Genomic DNA, 23,287 nt, shown 5'->3' on the forward strand with positions numbered 1-23,287 from the left:
TGGGTTTATACAGTGCTGGAACGCTGCCGGTTTGGTCATCATGTGCTTCATGCACGCTCGTGCGCTTTGTGTGTGTGCCACCACATGCTGCACATGTGGCTTTACAAATACTAACCTTCTGTGTTACCACTTAAGATTAACACAGTTGAGGTGCGGCAATCCGCTCTGCCGCACCAATCAGTTGAGAAGATAAAAGTACGTAAAGCGCAGGGGCAGGCGGGTGGGCCAAACAGGTCATCAGAGCTACCGGTTCGCCTGAACCGTTCCAAACCGGTAGAATCCCACCCCTGTGTTTATAGCTGTATATTTATAGTATTTATAGCATAATATTTATAGCTGTGTATTGTCTGGAATTCAGATTCAAAGAGTTTGATTTTAACAGAGAATGTTCACTTTGCTAGGTTTACAGAACAAGCTAAGCAAAGACCCATATGGTAAAGGTAAAGGCAAAGGTTCCCCTCGCATGTATGTGCTAGTCGTTCCCGACTCTAGGGGGCAGTGCTCATCTCCATTTCAAAGCCAAAGAGCCAGCGCTGTCTGAAGACGTCTCTGTGATCATATGGCCAGCATGACTAAACACCAAAAGTGCACAGAACACTGTTACTTTCCCACCAAAGGTTGTCCCTATTTTTCAACTTGCATTTTTTATGTGCTTTCGAACTGCTAGGTTGGCAGAAGCTGGGACAAGTAATGGGAGCTCACCCAGTTATGTGACACTAGGGATTCAAACTGCTGAACTCCCAACCTTTCAATCGACAAGGTCAGCATCTTAGCCACTGAACCACTGCAACCCCCTTAAGAGATTCATTGCACTCCCAAACTGTTGGAGAACACAAGTTGAGAAGGACACAAAATATGGGGAACAACTGTTTTCAAGAATATATGTAGGAGATGACCAGGCTGACCATAGCAGGACCCAAATATTTTTCTCCTATTTCCTTCTCCCTGGAAAAAATGTATAAACTGCACAAATTCCAAGAGTCACACTGAAATTTTTAACCCCCCCAAAATAAATCTTCATGGTATTTTAAATACCAGACTAAATTACAGCCATATGCCAAACAACAGTTGTGTTAGTACAACTTGTTAGGTTAGCGAAAGAGACACGGGATGAGAAAAAAATATATACAAATCAAAAACAGGACTAACAAATCTACCTTCTGAATTTCTTCTAAATATGCGTCAATGAAATCCCGAGGTTCTCCAGGCGTCAAGGTTGCTTTGTGTTCCTGCATTTCTTTTTCAAGAAAAGCAAGCATTTTACGGACCTTTGTTAATATTTTCTGATGAGGCAGGGGAAGCCTTCTCACCAAAGGCACGGCATTGAAAAGCTGCCAACAAACAGAAGAAAAGCCAAAATTGGTTACCGTATATACTCGAGTATAAGCCGAGTTTTTCAGCACGTTTTTTGTGCTGAAAAGCGCTTATACTATACTGATCGTCAGCCCTTCCTCTTGCAGCGAGTCCTTTCTACCGCAGGCAGCTAGCTCTCGTTAGTGCGCGCGCATGCGCATTTTATTCCTATGTGGACACACGCACACCCCTCACGCACAATTACCCGCGCGTTAGTTATAATTGTTGACAGCGTTGACAGAGAGGGCACGAGGGAGAGGCGAGGCAAGGCAAGGGACCCCGACCGAAGAGTTATAATTGTTGACAAATACACACGCAGGGAGCGAAGAGTGAAAACCCTCCCGGGTTTCAAGCGAAGGAAGGAGGCGCCTGGCTACACACCGCCTTCAAAGAAATAGCTGGCATTCCTCGTGGGGCGGACGGGCGCGCGCAGACACACACACACACACACACACACACACACACACACACACGCTCGCCCTCCTAAATTCATTTCCCCCACCCCACCCCACCCCTTTTTTCTTGGCTGCTTCTTCTTTTTCTCCCTCCCCGGCGCCGCAGGCTGCCTAGGGCTCTCCTTACCCAGCCCGTGCAAGTGCGGTCAGCTGCCAAATCGACGTTCCTCTCCTCCCACTGAGGAGGTTTCAAGCTCTGGATTTAAATACAACCGAAAGGGGACGCTGGGGCTACAAACAAGACAGGGGAGGGAGGGAGGGAGGAAGGGACGGAGGGAGGGAGGGAGGGGAGGTCGAGGGGAAGCGCAAGAAACTTGTCAGGTAAAACTCAACAGGCAAGGGCGGAAAAAAAACAGGGAACTGGGAAAACGCCCCCAACTAGGGAGAAAAGGGGAAGGTGGTGTTTTTTTTTTAAAAAAAAAAACAAAAGTCCCGGAACCCAGCGACGGGACCTTTTTCAAAGCCGGCTGCCGAGCAGTAGCCAGACGGACGGACGGCCGACTCATGAGGCCAGAAGGTAGCCCAGCCGCCTCGTCAGCCTTTTCTCAGTTACTGCGGCCCCGCTCTCCCTCCCTTCCGTAGCGGTTTAGCAGGGCTGCTTTGGAAGAGCCTTAAACGAGCCCGTCCTCAGCCACCCCTCCCCTTCCCCTTCCTTCGAGCCTCCAGCTCCAGCAGCAGTCTATCCCGGTGGACGAACGCCTCCGTTTGCCTTCCTGGAGCCTAGCCGGCCCGCTCTCCCTCCCTCCGTGGCGGTTCAGCAGGGCTGCTTTGGAAGAGCCTTAAACGAGCCCGTCCTCAGCCACCCTCCCTTCCCTTCCTTGAGCCTCCAGCTCCAGCAGCAGTCTATCCCGGTGGACGAACGCCTCCCGTTTGCCTTCCTGGAGCCTAGCCGCCCCGCCTCCCTCCCCTCCGTGGCGGTTCAGCAGGGCTGCTTTGGAAGAGCCTTAAACGAGCCCGTCCTCAGCCACCCTCCCTTCCCTTCCTTGAGCCTCCAGCTCCAGCAGCAGTCTATCCCGTGGACGAACGCCTCCGTTTGCCTTCCCGGAGCCTAGCCGCCCCGCCTCCCTCCCTCCGTAGCGGTTCAGCAGGGCTGCTGGAAGAGCCTTAAACGAGCCCGTCCTCAGCCACCTCCCTTCCTTCCTGCGTCGAGCCTCCAGCTCCAGCAGCTGTCTATCCCGTGGACGAACGCCTCCCGTTTTGCCTTCCTGAGCCTAGCCGCCCCGCCTCCCTCCCTCCGTAGCGGTTCAGCAGGGCTGCTTTGGAAGAGCCTTAAACGAGCCCGTTCTCAGCCGCCTCCTTCCCTTCCTTCGAGCCTCCAGCTCCAGCAGCAGACTATCCCGGTAAGAATCCGGCCCGTCTACCTTCCGGAGACTGGCCGGCCCGATCTCCTCCCTTCTCTAGCGGGCAGGTGTCTAGGGCTAAAGAACCTTGAGCTCCACCGCCCCTCTCCCTTCCCTTCCTTGAGCCTCCAGCTCCAGCAGCAGTCTATCCCGGTGGACGACGCCTCCCGTTTGCCTTCCCGGAGCCTAGCCGGCCCGCTCTCCCTCCCTCCGTGGCGGTTCAGCAGGGCTGCTTTGGAAGAGCCTTAAACGAGCCCGTCCTCAGCCACCCTCCCTTCCTTCCTGCGTCGAGCCTCCAGCTCCAGCAGCTGTCTATCCCGGTAAGAATCCGGCCCGTCTACCTTCCCGGAGACTGGCCGGCCCGATCTCCTCCCTTCTCTAGCGGGCAGGTGTCTAGGGCTAAAGAACCTTGAGCTCCACCACCCCTCTCCCTTCCCTTCCTTCGAGCCTCCAGCTCCAGCAGCAGTCTATCCCGGTGGATCCCAGCAGTCTATCCCGTGGACGAACGCCTCCCGTTTGCCTTCCCGGAGCCTAGCCGCCCCGCCTCCCTCCCTCCGTAGCGGCTCAGCTGGGCTGCGAGCCCCGCCTCGTCGCCTTCGCCCGGCCCTTTGCTGGCCTCGCCTGGGCAGGGCTGGGCAGAGCCGGTGACATCACCTCCACCGCCCACCGTTGCCGCCCCGCCGTCCGCCGCCCGCCGCCGCCGCCGCTGCTCGCCTCCCGTCCCTCCCTCCGCCTCCTCCAGCAGCCAGCAGCGTGGCCGGGCGCCGGGCGCTGCAGGGCCGGGCTGGCGACGGCCTCTCCTGGCGGCAGCAACGGCGGCAGCAGCATCAACAGCACCAGCAGCACCAGCGGCTCCCGCAGCAGCCCCGCAGCCGCCTCCTTCCCCGGGCGCCACCTGCATGAGCCACCGCAAAGGCGACAAGCCGCCCATCAGCATCCAGGAGCACATGGCCATCGACGTCTGCCCAGGTCCCATCCGCCCCATCAAGCAGATCTCCGACTACTTCCCGCGTCTCCCAGCCTCCCGCCGCCGCTTTGCTCAGCCGGAGCCTCCTCTCTCTCTCTCTCTCTCACACACACACACACACACAGAGACTTCTAAAGTGGGTTTAATGATATTAGAGACCCTTATTGCCCTGCCAAAAAAAAAAAAGAGCCACCCCAACGTCTATGAAAATTAACCTTCTCTTCCAAGAGACACTGTGCAGGGTATTTTCACTGTTGGTGTGCATACAGGCTTAGATTTGTGCTGGGTTCTTAGTACTTAGAGCACTGACCTTCAGAGGCACCCTGGTCCCTTGGAAGCTAAAGGAGGACTCATTTTCATGCTTGCAGTGTTCAATTTGGGAAGGGCATCCAAAGAAGTGGTAGATCCTTGTGTGTCCAATCACACTTAGCCAATAAAATTCTATTCTATTCTATTCTATTCTATTCTATTCTATTCTATTCATTCATTCATTCATTCCTTGTGTGTCCAATCACACTTGGCCAATAAAATTCTATTCTATTCTATTCTATTCTATTCTATTCTATTCTATTCTATTCTATTCTATTCTATTCTATTCACTCACTCATTCATTCATTCATTCATTCCTTGTGTGTCCAATCACACTTGGCCAATAAAATTCTATTCTATTCTATTCTATTCTATTCTATTCTATTCTATTCTATTCTATTCTATTCCATATTTTCTATTCTATTCTATTCTATTCCATTCCTTGTGTGTCCAATCACACTTGGCCAATAAAAAAATTCTATTCTATTCTATTCTATTCTATGCTATGCTATTCTATTCTATTCTATTCTATTCATTTTATTTTGTCAAATACATATTAAATAATTATATAAATATAAGCATGAATTGAATACATAAAAGGAATACAACTAAAGGGAACATTAGGACAGGGACGGTAGGCACGCTGGTGCTCTTATGCACGCCCTTACAGACCTCTTAGGAATGGGGTGAGGTCAATACTAGATAGTCTTTGGTTAAGGCTTTGGGGATTTTGGGAAGAGACCACATAGTCAGGTAGCACATTCCAGGCATTAACAACTCTGTTACTGAAGTCACATTTTCTGCAATCTAGATTGGAGAGGTTCACTTTTAAGTTTGAATCTATTGTGTTCTCGTGTATTGTTGTGGTTGAAGCTGAAGTAGTCATTGATAGGAAGTACATTGTAGCAGATAATTTTATGAGCTATGCTCAGGTCATACCAAAGGCGGCGTAGTTCTAAATTTTCTAAAGCTGGGAATCCTCCTTCCCCCTTTTGCACTTTTATTGTTTTTCGTTCAAATAAATATTCATGTTATTTTACTTGGCTCTATCTTTATTTTTTACATTGACCAGTAGCTGCCTCATTTCCCACCCTCGGCTTATACTCGAGTCAATAGTTTTTCCCAGTTTTTGTGGTAAAATTAGGTACCTCGGCTTATATTCGGGTCGGCTTATACTCGAGTATATACGGTAATTGAATCACGACAGAGTCTCCTCTCCAGGATATATTAAAAGAGAAAAGAAAATCCCTACAGCAGGGGTGAAATGCTACTGGTTCGCATCGGTTCTAGTAAAATGGTAGTGATAAAAGCTACCTATTCGTGTGAACCGGGTAGTAAAAAATAGCTACCAGTTCGTCCAAACCGCTATTGCCGATGATCAGCGGTGCTGTGCAATTTATATTCACTAGAAAGCAGGAAATCCTACTTTCTAGAGAATCTAAATCATGCGGCCCAGCTGTTCCCCCCTCTCGTTGTTCTACTTACCTTGTTAAGCTCCTTTTTCCATGTGAAGCGCACGTTTGGCATGCACTGTAGATGCGCACAGTATGTGTTTGGCGCATACTGCACATGTGCATGCAGTGTGTGTTTGGGGTGTAATACACATGCACACCCATCGTGCATTTGGCACGCACCGCACATGCATGTGTGCAACATGCATTTGGCATGCACCACGCATGCGCGGGCAGCAAACCTGTGGCAAACCGTGGAGGATTTCACCACTGCCCTAAAGGGTTCGTATAAATATCTCCCACAATTTGAAAGGGAGTCCAATGTTTAAATAAACTGAAATTTAAATATAGAACTATTATACTCAATTCAGAGCCATGCTGGGTAATGGTGAAGGAGGTGGCCTAAAAAAACAAGAGATTGTGAATTCTAGTCCCATTTTAGGCATGAAAGTCAGCTGGGTGACTATAAGCCAGTCAGTTTCCCGCAACCCACAACATCAGGAACCAATGGATCCTGAACTTGTGGGGAAGACACTAGAATCGTGATGGTAAACCTCTAGCGCGCAGCGCCCTCTCTGATGGCATGCAAGCCATTGCCACAGTTCAGTTCATCTGTGTATGTGCATGCGCCTCCCACCGCCCAGCTGGTCTTCGGGTCTCTGCCACGCAGGTATGGGGGCAGAGGTGGGATTCAAATAATTTAGCAACCTGTTCTCTGCCGTAATGACCAGCTGGGTAGTCAGTGGTCATGTAACCGTGTGGGCGTGGCCTATTCAATGTCACTCATGTCGATGGGCGCTTTGCCTTAGCTGTTACAATATAATAAGGGTTAACCAGAGAGGCAGTTTCTGTAAGCAGGGCAATAAAGATTAGGCCAGAAACAACACCAAAATGTTTCAGTTCCTTACAGGATTAGCCCTTTGAAGTGGGGAAAAAACAAAATAAGATTTGTTCCAACAACCGGTTCTCCCGAATAGGTGCGAACTGGCTGAATCCCACCACTGTACGGGGGTTGGTGGGGGGTGTGCGCGCATGTGCAGGGGGTGGAGCACATGCAGGGGCTGTGCACACATTGCATTTTGGGGGTCAGGTCCACATGCATTCATGCATATGCATGCACGCTTTGAGCACTCAGTCCGGAAAAAGTTAGCCATCACTGCACTAGAAGAATTATACCCCATTTAATTTGGATAATTACTGTTATTCAAGAGAGCCTTCGCCCTCTCTTCCTGGCACTCTAATGAGACGACCCCATAAAACAAGAGGCTTCTAATTGCAAGGAAAATCAGTTTCCCAAATAGGTGAGGCATTTCTCATTCAAGGTCTGACGATGGTAACATCAAGAACATTGAATTTAAAATTCCCACCAGCCGTGCTTAAATTTTAAATGCTTTTTTTTCTCGTTTAGGATACCAAGGCCCAGGGTCCTGCTGGCAGTCTGACATTTTGATGGATCAGGTCCAGCAGGCTTCTCAGGTAGTTGCTGTCATATTCAAAACGTTTCCCAAATAGTATGGTGGAAAGTATGTTGGCGACCGCACTGTCAATGAACTCATAAGGATCAAAAGGCAGCCCTGCAAAATAAAACAAGAGATCACTATAGATCAGGGATAAGGGATTAATTTTTGCAAGAGGCCACATGAGAACCTGGGACAGTTGTGAAGGGCTAAACCAATATATAAACTGGAGGAAAAAAATAGCAGTTGCCTTCAAAATAAGGCTGGACAGGGACAGCTTAAAGTGCTGGATGTAGCCTGGGAGCTACAGATCCATTCTTCTGCATTTTCCCTTCAAATAGTTGCAGTAAACTATCCCTTAAGCCAGTGTATCAGTTGCAGAGAGATCATCAGAAGAATATGAAGTAAATCCACTGTGGAATGTAATGCTCACAATAATTTTGCCATACCTGAGTCACCAGGATGAAAAAATATCTGCTATTTTCGACCATTTTCTAATAAACGATCTCTCTCCCTTTCCCTCTCTCTCCTGTGTGTGTGTGTGTATGTTTGTGTAAATTAATCTCCCACATGGTCATCTTTGCAGTTTAATGCTTCTGGGGAATCATCATACCGTTACCATGGCTACCAAGACATCACAGGGCCAATATGAAGTATGAGGAACATAGAACGAAGGCGAATATATGTGTCCCAGGATAATGTTGCAGGATCCAATCTGGGTCGGTCACTAGGACAAGAAATTTAGTCTTCCAAGCATCCTCAATGAACCTCTCTCTTTCAACAGAATGTGTGAATGGGGAACACAGACCCAATAAATGGGGGCAAAGAGTATTCCATGAAATTAGAAGTTGGCGACTGGTTATATTTTCTAGGATTTTATATATGGTGAAATTTCCCACTTATCCCCACATGTCTATGAATATTCTAGGCATTCTGCCAACCAAGAACTAAGGACTTCAACCTTAGAAATATTACAATTACCGTATATACTCGAGTATAAGCCGATCCGAATATAAGCCGAGGCACCTAATTTTACCACAAAAACTGGGAAAAACTATTGACTCGAGTATAAGCCGAGGGTGGGAAATGAGGCAGCTACTGGTCAATGTAAAAAATAAAGATAGAGCCAAGTAAAATAACATGAATATTTATTTGAACGAAAAACAATAAAAGTGCAAAAGGGGGAAGGAGGATTCCCAGCTTTAGAAAATTTAGAACTACGCCACCTTTGGTATGACCTGAGCATAGCTCATAAAATTATCTGCTACAATGTACTTCCTATCAATGACTACTTCAGCTTCAACCACAACAATACACGAGAACACAATAGATTCAAACTTAAAGTGAACCTCTCAATCTAGATTGCAGAAAATGTGACTTCAGTAACAGAGTTGTTAATGCCTGGAATGTGCTACCTGACTCTGGTCTCTTCCCAAAATCCCCAAAGCCTTAACCAAAGACTATCTAGTATTGACCTCACCCCATTCCTAAGAGGTCTGTAAGGCGTGCATAAGAGCACCAGCGTGCCTACCGTCCCTGTCCTAATGTTCCCTTTAGTTGTATTCCTTTTATGTATTCAATTCATGCTTATATTTATATAATTATTTAATATGTATTTGACAAAATAAAATGAATGAATGAATGAATAGAATAGAATAGAATAGAATTTTTATTGGCTAAGTGTGATTGGACACACAAGGAATGAATGAATGAATGAATGAGTGAGTGAGTTACTTCAACAACATTGTCTCACAGAAATTGACAATACAACTGCAAGCATGAAAATGAGTCCTCCTTTAGCTTCCAAGGGACCAGGGTGCCTCTGAAGGTCAGTGCTCTAAGCACTAAGAACCCAGCACAAATCTAAGCCTGTATGCACACCAATAGTGAAAATACCCTGCACAGTGTCTCTTGGCAGAGAAGGTTAATTTTCATAGACGTTGGGGTGGCTCTTTTTTTTTTGGCAGGGCAATAAGGATCTCTAATATCATTAAACCCAAGTGTGAGGAAAAGACAGCAGCTAAAATGTTAAGGCCAGTTGTGTGACCTTCTCCAATACAGTTGGCCTGGCTGTTTGCCAAAACTTAAAACACCCTCCATCCCCCTCCTGCTAAAGCTTCTTTCTTAAAACAATTGTGGTCTTTGCCTTTCATGTCGCTCAACCTTTCACCTGCCAGGTTCCTAGCCCTTCACCCTTGACCCACTGCTGTGTTTGCTTAGCATTGTGCCAATCGACTTTAGAAGTCTGTGTGTGTGTGTGTGTGTGTGAGAGAGAGAGAGAGGGAGGGAGGGAGGGAGTGCAAAAGGGGGAAGGAGGATTCCCAGCTCTAAACAAAGGGAAATCCCGGAATGCCAGCGCGAAAGGCGGTGCTCGCGTTCCTCCTCCCTTGCTCAAAAGCCCCAATAACCTTCACCAGCAAGGCAGACCCCCACGGGAAGGAAGGGGCAGGCTGACTCACGAGCATCTGGCTGAAGAGCAGCTGCTCCAGGTCGCCCAGCACGGTGAAGCACGGAGGAGAAGAAAGAATGAAAGAAGGGAGGAACGGCCCTCCTTTCTCTCTCTCTCTCTCTTCCAGCGCCACGGAACAGAAGGGACTAGGCGCGCACACACGCCCAGCTTCTGAAGCACGGAGGGAGAAGAAAGAATGAAAGAAGGGGAGGAACGGCCCCTCCTTTCTCTCTCTCTCTCTCTTCCAACGGGAAAACGCTCTTTCGCTTGCGGGGGAGAGGAGGGAGGGAGGGAGGGAGGTTGGCTTGCTTATTCAACCCTTCCTGGCTAGCCATCCAGCCCTTCCCAGGAGAAGGCGAGGAGTTTTGGGCGGCGACCTTTTTGCTAAGCGGCAGCTGCTGCAACACCACCAGTTGGGGCGGAGCCGGTGAGCTGCAGTAACTCCCGCCAGGCTATGCATTGGCGGGGAAGCCTGGCGGTGCAGTCCTTCTCGGCTGAGGGAGGAGGTTTCCCCCTCTTCTCTCTCTCCCGTTGCGCCTGAACATCTGCCTAGCAACAATGACGACACGGGAGAACCTTTTTCTACTGGTTGATCTTGGCCAATCGCCGGCTTGCTCTGAGTTGCTGCATTGTTTGTTCACCCGGGGCGTCTCCAATTTACCAGAAAGCGGGACGCGAGTTTGAGGGTCGCGGGCGGGGTGGCGCTGCGCTCTGCGCCGCTGCAGAGTTACTCAGGTCAGAAAGGTCATTCCATCGAGTAATGGGCGAAGGCTCCTCCCTCCCCCGCCTTGCCCAGGCTGTGCGAGCCGGGCTGGGCTGCAACCCCGCCGCCGCCGCTCCTTCCTCAGCCCCCCGGGGCCCGCGCCCTAGCAGCCGCCAAGCTCAGGCCGGACTCGGCAGCTCCCCATCAGCACTCGCACGGCGCGATTCGGGCAGGAGGAGTCGGGCTCGCTCCGTGGCGGTGGTGGCGGCGGCGGCAGCGGCGCCACCGCCACAGAGCGAGCCCGACTCCTCCTGCCCGAATCGCGCGCGCGAGTGCTGATGGGAGCTGCGAGTCCGGCCTGAGCTTGGCGGCTGCTAGAGCGCGAGCCCGGGAGGCTGAGGAAGGAGCGGCGGCGGCGGGGTTGCAGCCCAGCCGGGCTCGCACAGCATGGGTAAGCGGAGAGGAAGGAGCCGCTCCATTACTCGATGGAATGACCTTTCTTCTGGCCTTTGGGTGGCTCTCGCGGCGGCGAGCTCGCGCGGTCGGGGAAACCCTCCCTCCCTCAGCCGAGAAGGCTGGCGGCTCCCCTGCCCAGCCCTCTCACTGCACCACCAGGGCTTCCCCGCGCCAATGCACAGTCCGCCAAGTTTGCGCCGTCCGCCCACCAGACACAGGAATGGGGGCCGGCCTGGGGGCGACAAATCCCGCGAGACCTCGGCGGGCCCGCTCCCCGTCCCTCCCATGGGAGTCCGTTCGGTACCCCCTCCTGTGCGGGGTTCCCGAAGACGTAGACTCGAGTATAAGCCGAGGGGCCGTTTTTCAGCACAAAAAACGTGCTGAAAAACTCGGCTTATACTCGAGTATATACGGTAAATAAAACAAAGGGTAGGTCTCATTTTGGCCAATTATAGATAGAGCTTTGAATGTTATGCAATCGTAATTCTACGTTTCTCCCATTCTGCATCCGTGCACCAATTCAATGGCCAACTTTGAAGTCAACTATGTCCTATGGAAAAGAGAACAACTCCAAAGTGACAATTCCCAACCATCCCACCCTCTCCCAGGAGAGCTTACTCATGTTCTCGGTAAAAGCCTGAATCAAATAAGATGCTTCTTCCAGGATCCTTTCTTCCATCAGATTTTTTCCCACGCCAAAGTTTCTGAAAAGCATCAGCGAAAACCTCCTTTGCTCCTTCCACACTTCACCATAAGGCTGTGAGATTATGCCTGTCAAATCAAAGATTGAGACAGGTAGTCCTTGAGTTAAAACCACAATTGAGCCCAACATTTTGGTCGCTAAGTGAGACAGTGGGTGAGTGAGGTTTGCTCCATTTTATGACCTTTCTTGCCACAGAATCACAGCAGGTGTAACTGAATCATGCAGCTGTCAGGCAAAAGCTTCCCCCATTGTTTTTGCTTGTCAGAAGGTTGCAAAAGGTTGTTGGAAGAAATATCCATCTGGGTTCAGTTCCAAGTGAGGAGAAAGACACTGGAAACATGGAGGCTGATTGGAAAGATGGTTTCTTGATGGACAGGACCACATGGGGTTTAGGTCCTGGGCAGCTGAACACATGGAGTTGAGAGAGAGCGGTATTTATACTCTCTCTTAGGCCTTGCCCATGAGCTTCCTGTTCCTGTGCATTCTATTGGTTGTCAGACTCCCGGGGGGGGGGGAGGCTATGCAGGGGTCAAAGCTAACATTTTAGGTTGTCTGAATTAAGTTTGATTGAACTTAATTCAATCAAACTGGGTGCTATAATTGTCCCCAGGTGATTTCACAGTGCAGTAAACCCTGCTGCTAGATGGGCAGAGGGCTAATCCTATTATGTCCTGAGGGTCATGTCTTAATCCCATCAACCTGGAGCTCAAATTCTAACTGTCTTGTAGATAGACTGGCCCAGTCTTAATGTGCACCAAATATCTGCTGGGGGGCAGGGAGCTGCTCTTTGTCTTTAAAAATATCTTTCTCCTTTTCTCATCCATGGAAATATAGTATTCTGCCTTTTTACTATTTCTTAGAATATTTCATTCTTCTAGGAGAGGGGTGGGTGCTAACTTTCTACAAGGTGATCACAAGACTCTGGGACAGTGCAACCGTCATAAATACGAGACAGTCGACAAGAACCCGAATGTTGATCATATCACGGATGCTGCAATGGTTGTAAGTGTGAAAAAAACAACATGTTAATTTTTCAGTGCCCCTGGTCACTAAACAAACGGTTGTAAACCAAGGACTACCTGTAATGAAAAAGTAGCAAACAAACATTCATTTTTAAATCCTTCCTTCTGATTAACCGATTCTAAAATTTCAACTGATCGCTTCTTCTCTTACTTGAAAGTAAGCCATGTTAGTGTCAGGTCCCAATCCAGGGCTCACCCTACTTGGGGGTGGGATGGGGGGCACAAAAGCCGTTTTCTTCACTGGTGGGCGAGCGGAGACTGGGAGGAGCTGCAGAGGTTGTAGCAGCAGAACATGCCAGAACAGGGCCAGCCTGTTGCCCGTCAGCTGTGCGTTCCTTGGCACTGGCAGCGGTGGAGGTGGCAGTGCATGGAAACAGTGCCGGCCAACAGTCCAGTAGCAGGCCAGCCCCCTGGACAGCTCCGGGGCACCTGGACACAGTGCTGGCCAGCAGCAGGTGTGGCCCTGAGCCATAGGGCCGTGATGGCTCAGGCTGTAAGAAGCCTGTTATTAAAACACAGCAGCCTGCAATTACTGCAGGTTCAAGCCCCACCAGGCCCAAGGTTGACTCAGCCTTCCATCCTTTATAAGGTAGGTAAAATGAGGACCCAGATTGTTGGGGGGGCAATAAGTTGACTTTGTAAATATACAAATAGAATGAGACTATTGCTTTACACACTGTAAGCCGCCCTGAGTCTTCGGAGAAGGGCGGGATATAAATGTAAATTAAAAAAAATAATAAGACGTGCTAGAAGGCGAGAGCTCCCAGTGCTGACTTTGTACATCTCTGTGTGTTAATGTGTACCAAGGCTCCGGCCTCTGAGTAAGAAGTAAAACTTGGATTATTTATTTATTTATTTATTTATAGTTTAATTTCTATACCGCCCTTCTCCCGAAGGACTCAGGGCGGTTTACAGTCCTATTAAAAACACAAATAATACATAATATAAAAAACAAATTTAAAACGAATTTAAAACAAATATTAAATAGGCCTAATTAACTAAAAGGTCATAGACCGACGTAAAAACCCTTAAAATTTAAAATTATAATTAAAATACACTCAGGCTAGTCCCGCACGATTAAATAGTAAGGTCTTCAGTTCCCACTTGAAGGTTCGGAGGTCGGGGAGTTGGCGTAACCCTGGAGGTAACTCGTTCCAAAGGGCTGGTGCTGCCACAGAGAAGGCTCTCCCCATGGGGGCCGCCAACCAACATTGTTTGGTCAACGACACCCTGAGCAGGCCCACTCTGTGGGAGCGCACAGGTCGTTGGGAGGCCAGCGGTGGCAGCAGGAGGTCTCGTAAATAGCCTGGTCCTAAGCCATGGAGTGCTTTGAAGGTGGTCACTAACACTTTGAATTGCACCCGGAAGGCTACTGGCAGCCAGTGCAGGCCACGCAGGATAGGTGTTATATGGAGCAACGTGGTGCTCCCTCTATTACCCGCGCAGCCGCATTCTGGACTAGCTGGAGCCTCCTGGTGCTCTTCAAGGGGAGCCCCATGTAGAGAGCATTGCAATAGTCCAGGCGAGAAGTAACGAGGGCGTGAGTGACCGTGCGCAAGGAGTCCCGGTCAAGGAAGGGGCGCAACTGGCAGATCAGGCGAACCTGATAAAATGCTCCCCTGGCGACGGCCGTCAGATGTTCTTCTAAGGACAACCGATTGTCCAGGAGAATGCCTAAGTTGCTCACCCTTCCCCTGGGGGCCAATACTTCACCCCCAACAGTCAGCGAAGGTGTAAGCTGACTGTACCGGGATTCTTGAGCTGCTGAGTTTCCTATGTATCTGTTTGCCTGATTTCTCCCTGGTCCAGGCCTGGACCATTTGAGAGCATTCACAGGGAAAAGGTGATGACATTAGATGACAAAACAATTAACTTGAAGTGGTATTAAAATTATATTGTTACCTTTTTTCTTAGTGATAATATCCATAATGTAAAAGTCTGATCTCCCAGCAAATTCTGTGCCTTTTGTCATGAAGACCTCTTTTGCGGAAGGAAATCCATGAGTTATAACTACAGGTTTGCTTCCCACATAAATAGAGAAGACCGGACCATATTTTTTTGCAAACTGAAATGAAACAGGAAGAGCAAAGAGTTACTAGGAAATCACTGAGAACCAATTGCTGCAATGATACGACGTAGCATCACCAAGGTGATGAAGTTGAACAATGAACTCTCGTTCCTTCATGCTCCAGTCTTCAAAGTGATCGGCTGTTACCCCCTCCCTACTCAACTTGTATGCATACATTGTATGCAGAACTTTCACTGGACTACTTAGTAGGAATATTGTATACCATATTGTAACGGGGAAAGGATTAATTTATAGATGATAATATAGCTCTTCTTCCTGCTTTTTGGTGTGGTACCTCTTAACATAGACCCACTTAGACTTGGAATCACTTTATTGTCACTTTAAATGTACACGAATTGGCATACATTAAAATGAAATTTCATTGCATACAGCTCTCAAAGGGTCACTGCCACCAATATACACTACATAAACATAACAATAAAAAAAAATAGAATTATATATATATATAATATATATATATGTTTTCTGAGGTTTTCGCGGGTGTTTGTATGTAGGTCTTTGGTTATTCGGGTTTTCTCCCGCGTAAAATTGGAAGTGTCTTGGCGACGTTTCGACCAAGTCTCATTCGTCATCTTCAGGCTTCAGCTTCGTGCTTCTGGGAGCACTGTGTGATTGCAGCTGTTTCTTCCTTTTTAACTGCTAGTGGGGGTTTGAACTGATTGGGTGGGAGCTTGGCTGTGCTCTGATTGGATGGGGGTTTTTTTGTGCTCTGATTGGATGGGTGTGTATCCTGTTTGGGTGGGGGCTTGGTTGTGCTCAGATTAGTCTGAGCTGCATGGGGATTTGAGCTGGTGAGCTGCATTGCTGTTGTTTGGCTTCGTGGTCGTGGTCGTTCTACATCTTCATAGTGGGTGTCAGTCTGCTGCATGTATGGATTGGAGGGGTTTGAAATGGCTAATGTTGCAGCTGTGGTCTGGCTTCTGGTCCTTGGTCGTGCTTCATGATCAGTGTGGGTTTGGGTCTGCTTTCTGGGTGGATGTGTGGTGGTGAAGCCAGACCGCAGCTCAGACTAATCTGAGCACAACCAAGCCCCCACCCAAACAGGACACACCCCCATCCAATCAGAGCACAAAAAAACCCCATCAGAGCACAGCCAAGCTCCCACCCAATCAGTTCAAACCCCCACTAGCAGTTAAAAAGGAAGAAACAGCTGCAATCACACAGTGCTCCCAGAAGCACGAAGCTGAAGCCTGAAGATGACGAATGAGATTCATAAACGTCACAAGACACTTCCAATTTTACGCGGAGAAAACCCAATAACTAAGATATATATATATATATATATATATATATATATATATATATATATATATATATATATATATATATATATATATATATATATATATATATATATATACCCACATACCCACATATATTATATGACACTGGAAAACAATGCAGTGCAGTTCGGATGTATAATTGTATACATCTGGCAAAAGAATCATTTGAATGTGATATTAAAAGGCTATACTATCAGAAAGAATAGAATAGAATAGAATAGAATAGAATAGAATAGAATAGAATAGAATAGAATAGAATAGAATAGAATAGAATAGAATAGAATAGAATAGAATAGAATTCTGTATTGGCCACGTGTGATGGGACACATAAGGAATTTGTCTTTGGTGCATAATCTCTCATTATACATAAAAGCTGCAAGTGATAAATATAAGCATGGTTTTCCAGCAACCTCATTCTACTACTTTGTTTACAACATGATTCCACTCAGTGATGGGTTTCAAAAATTTTTACTACCAGTTCTCTGGGTGTGGCTTGGTGGCAGGGGAAGGATACTGCAAAATCCCCATTCCCTCCTGATCAGCTGGGACTTGGGAGGCAGAGAATAGATGGGGGCGGGGCCAGTCAGAATTTTTACTATCGGTTCTCCGAACTACTCAAAATTTCCGCTACCGGTTCTCCAGAACTGGTCAGAACCTGCTGAAACCCACCTCTGATTCCACTTCAGTGTCTAAATAACCTTTTAACTTTTTCTATTGGGCAGTACTTCATGCTAATCCTTCAAATAGCAAGTAGAAATGTGTAAAGTTTATTTCCGCTCAAAGAACGATGCCTGGCAGATCATGTTTTCCAAGAAGGTGGTGCTCTTGGCCTCATTTGTACTAAAAACAGGCCAAGAACACACAGGAATAACAATGTCTTCCCTTTTCTAACTTTCACCATTTGTGAGAATTCACAGACCTCCTTGGGGCAAAGACAAAGTGCAAACTCTAACAACAATTATTGGAAGCCTTTCATCAGACGCCTCCTGGTTGAAATCTCAGATTAAGAGCGGTGGGCTTTTTCTACAGGGGAATTGCTACACATTGGTGTTTGTTTAAAAACAAGTTCCCCTAATTGCATAATAGAAATTTCGTATCAAAGTGACAGAATTGAATTGCAATGTTTACAAGAAAGTGAAAGCAGTGACTTCCAGCAGCTGCAGGGCTTTTTCTCTCTTCTCCGAAGAATTTGGGTTTTTTTAAGGTGGTCTAGAAAGATTTCGGGTTGTGTCCTAGGCAATTCCAAGCGTTGCTTTGGAAAGGGGCAGAGCCGACTCCTGGAATTCAGTTCAAACATTCATGAACCTTCCACGCAACACAAATAAACCCTGATGAATCTTTTGGAAGCAGCTCAGTGCCATTAGGAATCAAATGTAGCTGGAATTTCATCATCTGCATAAGGTTTTCAACATTTCTCCTCAATCGGCCGCAGGGTATATTTTCAAACACACGCAGAAACATTTAACAGACCCAGCACACCGCTCAGATAGCCTATTTTTTAAAAAAAAATGCAGCCAAACTTCTTTCTTTACTGCAAAGTGATTCCATGGAGTTTAATATAAGAGCAATTAAGGAGCCTTACCTGATCAAAGCTCTTCAGAGGGTCTCTCATATTGAACTGAAGTAGATTCCCAAGCAGTGGTAACCTCCATGGCCCAGGGGGGAAATCTTTGGGACGTTTGTTTTTCCAAAACCAGAAGAATAAGAGGGAAAGAAGAACGATCAGCCAGCTGAAAATAGCCATATTCAAAGCAGAGTTTTTCTCCCTCCTTTCTCTGCTGTGTATTTCTCTGCTGGCAAAAAGTCAAAGAGGAAGTGTATTCCCGCAAGGCTGGGATAAGATTGGATAATTGCACATTCAAAACTGCAGCTGGGACTGGGACTTTGTTGTTTTTCTTGTTTTTATTCTGAAAGGACATATTGATACAAATCAATCTAACTTTTGCTCTTTGCTTCTGTTAAAGGATTTGCTTTGCCTGTTACCCCAAAAATAAGAGCCAACCGGAAAATAAGTCCTAGCATGATTTTTCAGGATCCTGGTAATATAAGCCCTATCCCCAAAATAAGCCCCAGTTAAGATTGTCAGTGACGAAACTTTGTCTCTGATCGGATAAATTTTGTTTCTATCGGCATAAAATGTATAAAATACTCTGAGCCACTCTCGCAGGATGTGGCTATTCCTTACATCCTTTTGTCTGTGTTTTGAAAATAATATCACCCAGCTCTTTTGCTTTAGCCAAAGAATAAAAAAAGCTGGTTTTTTTACAAGCCTCATCTCGAGTGTCACTCTCTTTGGCAGAGTGACACTTCTGGGACCTTACAAAGGTTCCAGGGAAACTTCTGGGACCTTACAAATCTACTCAGTTTTATAGTATTAATATGGTTTTGTAAGTTTTAACTTTCATTGGGAGATTTCCCAGAGTTGGTTAAAACATGGGCAGCTATATAATCTGCATTGAAGTGGACAGCCTGTTGGTTTGGAATCTATTCCCAAGCATCAATATTCTGCACTAGAGGTGGACTTCAGCAGGTTCTGACCAATTCTGAAGAACCAGTAGTGGAAATTTTGAGTAGTTGAGTAGAGGAGAATCGGTAAATACCACCTCTGACTGGCCCCGCTCCCATCTATTCTCTGCCTCCGGTGCTGCAGCTAATCGGGAAGAAATGGAGATTTTGCAGTATCCTTCCCCTGGAGTGGGGAGGGAATGGTGATTTTACAGTATCCTTCCCCTGCCACGTTCACCAAGCCACACCCACAGAACTGGTAGTAAAAAAATTTGAAACCCACCACTGTTCTGGACAAAATAAAGTCTTTGCAAAGATCTCTAAAAGTCTAAATCTGAGGTCATTGAGTTGGGCAGAGCACACCTGGCTAAAAAAACCCATTCTTCCTGAACAACAACATATCGAAAAGGGAACAGAGCCAATCTATAACAGAAGAATGGAGTATTAAAATAATGGCATAAATAATTCTACTCCAATTGGAGTAATTCTGAAGATTCCTTTCTATTCACTCCTTACTCTTTCCTTCTCGTGGTCCATACCACATTCCTCCCTTTGGTTTAGCTCCTGCTGGAAGAAAGTAATTATTGTCCTTTAGTCTTTTTCTTTTCTTTTAGTCTTTGTTGCTGTTGCTCATTCTTTCTGGGTTCTGTCTATCAGATAGCTTTGCAACCATGAGGATCCGATGAGATCTTCACACCAGCTGCCTTACTTTACCAAGAGAAAACACAGAATGCGGTTGGAAGAAATAAGTAAAGAGGTCTATTTAAGCTCACAGCACACAAAAGTTGGAGATGCTCTCACAAACCTTTGCAAATTAATATCTCCCCATTTTTCCTTCTCCAGAACAAATGGGGTCCTCCTGTTGTGCCCCAACCCTGGTTTACTGCAAACCCTGGGTTGGGAGGTTCACAAGCCAAAATGAGACAGAATGGAAATGTTGCAAAGCAAGGGAAAAAAATCAGGTTCCTGATGTTTAGTCCCCCTGTGAACTGATTCAACCAACACAATGACAACAATTCTATAGCAAAAGAAAAAGACCCCCAAAATAGGAAACCTTAGCCCTGATCATACCTTTGATGTGGCTTCAAATGTTTTTCATTATTTTCTAAACCAAAGGAGTTCATGTTCCTTCTCCTCTTCTCTCCCCCCCACCCCGCCACTGGCTACAAAAACCAACCCTATGATTTGTAGAAACTGGTTTTGTTGTTGTTGGTCATGAAGTCATGTCTGACCCATTGCACCCCATGGACAACATTCTTCCAGGCCTTTCTGTCCTCTACCATCCCCCAGGGTCCATTTAAGCTCACACCTACAGCTTCAGTGACTCCATCCAACCACCTCATTCTCTTTACTATTTACTAAATCTGCACTATTAATCTTCTCATCGTTCCCATCACCCATCTCCTTCCACTTATGACTGTATGACTGTAACTTTGTTGCTGGTATCCTTATGACTTATATTGATATTGATTGTTTCCTGATTGCTTATTTGTACCCTATGATTATCATTAAGTGCTGTATCATTAAGTGTTAAATTTGTATCCTATGACTATCATTATGTGTTGTAAGTGTTGTACCTTGATGAAGGTATCTTTTCCTTTATGTACACTGAGAGAATATGCACCAAGACAAATTCCTTGTGTGTCCAATCACACTTGGCCAATAAAATTCTATTCTATTCTACTGCTTCAGTGACTCCATCCAGCCACCTCATTCTCTGTTGTCCCCTTCTTCTTTTGCCCTCAATCTTTCCCAGCCTTAGGCTCTTCTCCAGTGAGTTTCATCTTCAGGATCTGGCCTTCTAAAGAGCAGTCAGGGTTGATCTCCTCTAGGAGTGACTGGTTTGATCACCTTTTGCCTTGAAACAAAGGCACCTTGCAAGTCAAGGAGAGCCGCAGCTCTCCTCCCTGACATGGAAAATCCCCCTCATCCGAAGACTAGGAGGAGCGGCAGGCAACATGGCCACCACAAAGCTGGGAACAGCCAGAACACTCCAGAAAATGCAGGAGCAAAGAGAATAGTGAACAGAGATTGCTTCTGGGTGAGAAGATTCTTCTTTTACTTAAAAATTAATCCCAAAGTAAAGATAAAATCTGTGATAAAAGACTCTAAAAGATAATTGTTTAAGCTGGGAAAATAAGCATTTCTTAGATTTATATTGAAAAGCAAGTAAAGATTGCCATCTACTGATGAAAGGAAAAATGACTCCTAGACTCCTGGAAACTTAGAGGAGAAAAAGGATATCTGGTGAAGGGCTATGACTTTTAACTATTTATTGTCGTACACTTATCAGAGGTAGAAATAAGAAAGACTTTATAAAAGAAACTCTGGGAAACCAGAATAAAAGACTAAACTTAAAAAACAAATTTAAGGAACTTGGAAAACAGCTTGGACTATTAGAATATGGAGTAATGTTGGAACTGGCAAATTTAAACAAAAGACTTTATTTTGAAATAAATGGCTTTTGATTGGAATTAATATCTGCTGGAAAAAAAGCAGCATGGAAATTTGAGAGGAAAGTGCCATCCACTAATGATTGGAAACCTATAATTTTGAACTTTTCTTGAAATAGATTGAGACTTTTAGAATAGAATTTTATTGGCCAAGTGTGATTGGACACACAAGGAATTTGTCTTGGTGCATATGCTCTCAGTGTACATAAAAGAAAAGATACGTTCATCAAGGTACAACATTTACAACACAATTGATGATCAATATATCAATATAAATCATAAGGATTGCCAGCAACAAGTTATAGTCATACAGTCATAAGTGGAAAGAGATTGGTGATGGGAACTATGAAACGATTAATAGTAGTGCAGATTCAGTAAATAGTCTGACAGTGTTGAGGGAATTATTTGTTTAGCAGAGTGATGGCCTTCGGGAAAAAACTGTTCTTGTGTCTAGTTGTTCTGGTGTGCAGTGCTCTATAGCGTCGTTTTGAGGGTAGGAGTTGAAACAGTTTATGTCCAGGATGCGAGGGATCTGCAAATATTTTCACGGCTCTCTTCTTGATTCGTGCAGTATACAGGTCCTCAATGGAAGGCAAGTTGGTTTAATATACTGTATTGTATTGTACAATACTGTATTGTATTGTACTGTAATGTATATGTACATTAATGTAATGTAATGTACTGTTTAATGTTGGTTGGTTTAATTTAAACTGTTGGTTTAATTTTACTGTTTAATGTACCTATATTGCTATCATGACCAGAGTTGAAGGAACAGCTGTGGAAATGAGAGGACTTTTTAATGAGATGACTTCATTGTTCCAAAATATTATGGATTCAATTGAGGGTATAGGTGAGAAAATGGAAAACATTCTGCAAAGAACAATGAACAAAGATCAAACTGGCCATGAACTGGTGGAAGCAACAGAAAGTCTAGATGAAATGGATTACTTAAGACAGCAAACTGAACATGAACAGGGAAAAAATATGGATCAGGAAAACCAGCAAATGAAGCAACAACTCGACGAAGACAAAGAGCAGACTAAGCAAAAGGAGCAGAGAGAACAGATGGATTGGTCACATCAACAAATAAATCAAGGACTGGAGCAAAAAATAGGAGGACATACCTTTGATAAGGAGATTGGGACATGGGCAAACATTTGGGAGAATTGGCAGTATAAGGCCTTCTGCACCAACCTGGAAGCCAAAACGGAGACCTTGGGGGGCAGGGCCCATGTGTAGGGGGCAGGATGCATGTGCAGGGGACGTTCACATTGCATTTTGGGGTTTCATGCATGTATGCATGCATTTGTGCGTGCGTGTATGAGTCTGTTTTGGGCACTCGACACCAAAAAGGTTAACTGGTATGGGGTCTCCAGCTCTATTCTGATTGATTGAAATGGAATCTTATTTTAATGTGCTTTAACTGTGGAGTCCTTGGTGCTCTCTGAGCTTGATCGTTTGCTTGTCGACATTTCATTACCCACCTACGTAACACCAACCTGTTCCCTAGTAGGGGAATGAAATATCTGAAACCTACAACTCTTCTCTTCCATTGGAATTTGCTTGAAGCTTTATACAACCAGAATGCTAATCTCTGCATCAACACAAACACACACACACACACACAAACATGGGTCTAACTGTGAGATCAATTGAATTCTGTCCTGTGGAGGAAAAGAAGCAACATTGGTGTGATGATTTCCAAGCCATCCTGTCCTGTCCCAAGTGAGCTTACCTGAGTTTTCAGCAAATGCTTCAATCAAATAAGCTGCCTCCTGCAAGATCTTCTCTTCCATTGGTTTTTTGCCCAGTCCAAAGTTTCTGAGAACCATCAGTGAAAACCTCCGATGTTCTTTCCATGCTTGGCCGTAGGATGCTGCGATTATGCCTGTAAAAATGAGAGATAGAAAACGAAGCAATGGATCTACAGTGATTTCCACGTATAGGTAGATCTTACAACACTTTGTTTAGTGACTGTTCGAAGTTACAACAGCACTGGAAAAAAAGTGACTTATGATTGGCTGTCAGATCCCTAAAAGTGATACTGCCATTCAATTGGGAGAAGGGGGAGACTTGGATTCAATTTATTAGCATTGCCTGTGTCAACAGATATTTTACAACCTATATCCTGGTGCCAAAGCGCCCTGAGATCTCCTTAACGTTGAGGAATGTTTATGACAGCCATGTGAGCTTTTTCAATTTAAAGGCTAATGGAGAATAATGATGTGAATAAAAGTTTATCTGGTTCTCAGGGCAGTTGGTAACAAAAACATCTTCATACCTGTGTATGAA

General features: G+C 45.9%; 1 protein-coding gene across 1 annotated transcript in view; it reads right to left on the bottom strand.

The window, feature by feature from the left end:
* LOC131184311 (cytochrome P450 2J6-like) overlaps positions 1-23,287 on the bottom strand; it is a 63,485-nt gene that overhangs the window by 11,714 nt on the left and 28,484 nt on the right. Inside the window, exons 3-9 of the mRNA XM_058155449.1 lie at positions 22,731-22,883; positions 22,120-22,189; positions 17,620-17,830; positions 14,568-14,730; positions 11,559-11,711; positions 7,289-7,449; positions 1,158-1,331 (exon numbers count right to left, since the gene is read on the bottom strand). Of these exons, the coding sequence (XP_058011432.1) occupies positions 1,158-1,331; positions 7,289-7,449; positions 11,559-11,711; positions 14,568-14,730; positions 17,620-17,830; positions 22,120-22,189; positions 22,731-22,883 (1,085 nt within the window). The remainder of the gene's footprint in view (positions 1-1,157; positions 1,332-7,288; positions 7,450-11,558; positions 11,712-14,567; positions 14,731-17,619; positions 17,831-22,119; positions 22,190-22,730; positions 22,884-23,287) is intronic.

This window comes from Ahaetulla prasina, chromosome 12 (assembly GCF_028640845.1).
Source record: "Ahaetulla prasina isolate Xishuangbanna chromosome 12, ASM2864084v1, whole genome shotgun sequence".
Taxonomy (NCBI): Eukaryota; Metazoa; Chordata; class Lepidosauria; order Squamata; family Colubridae; genus Ahaetulla; species Ahaetulla prasina.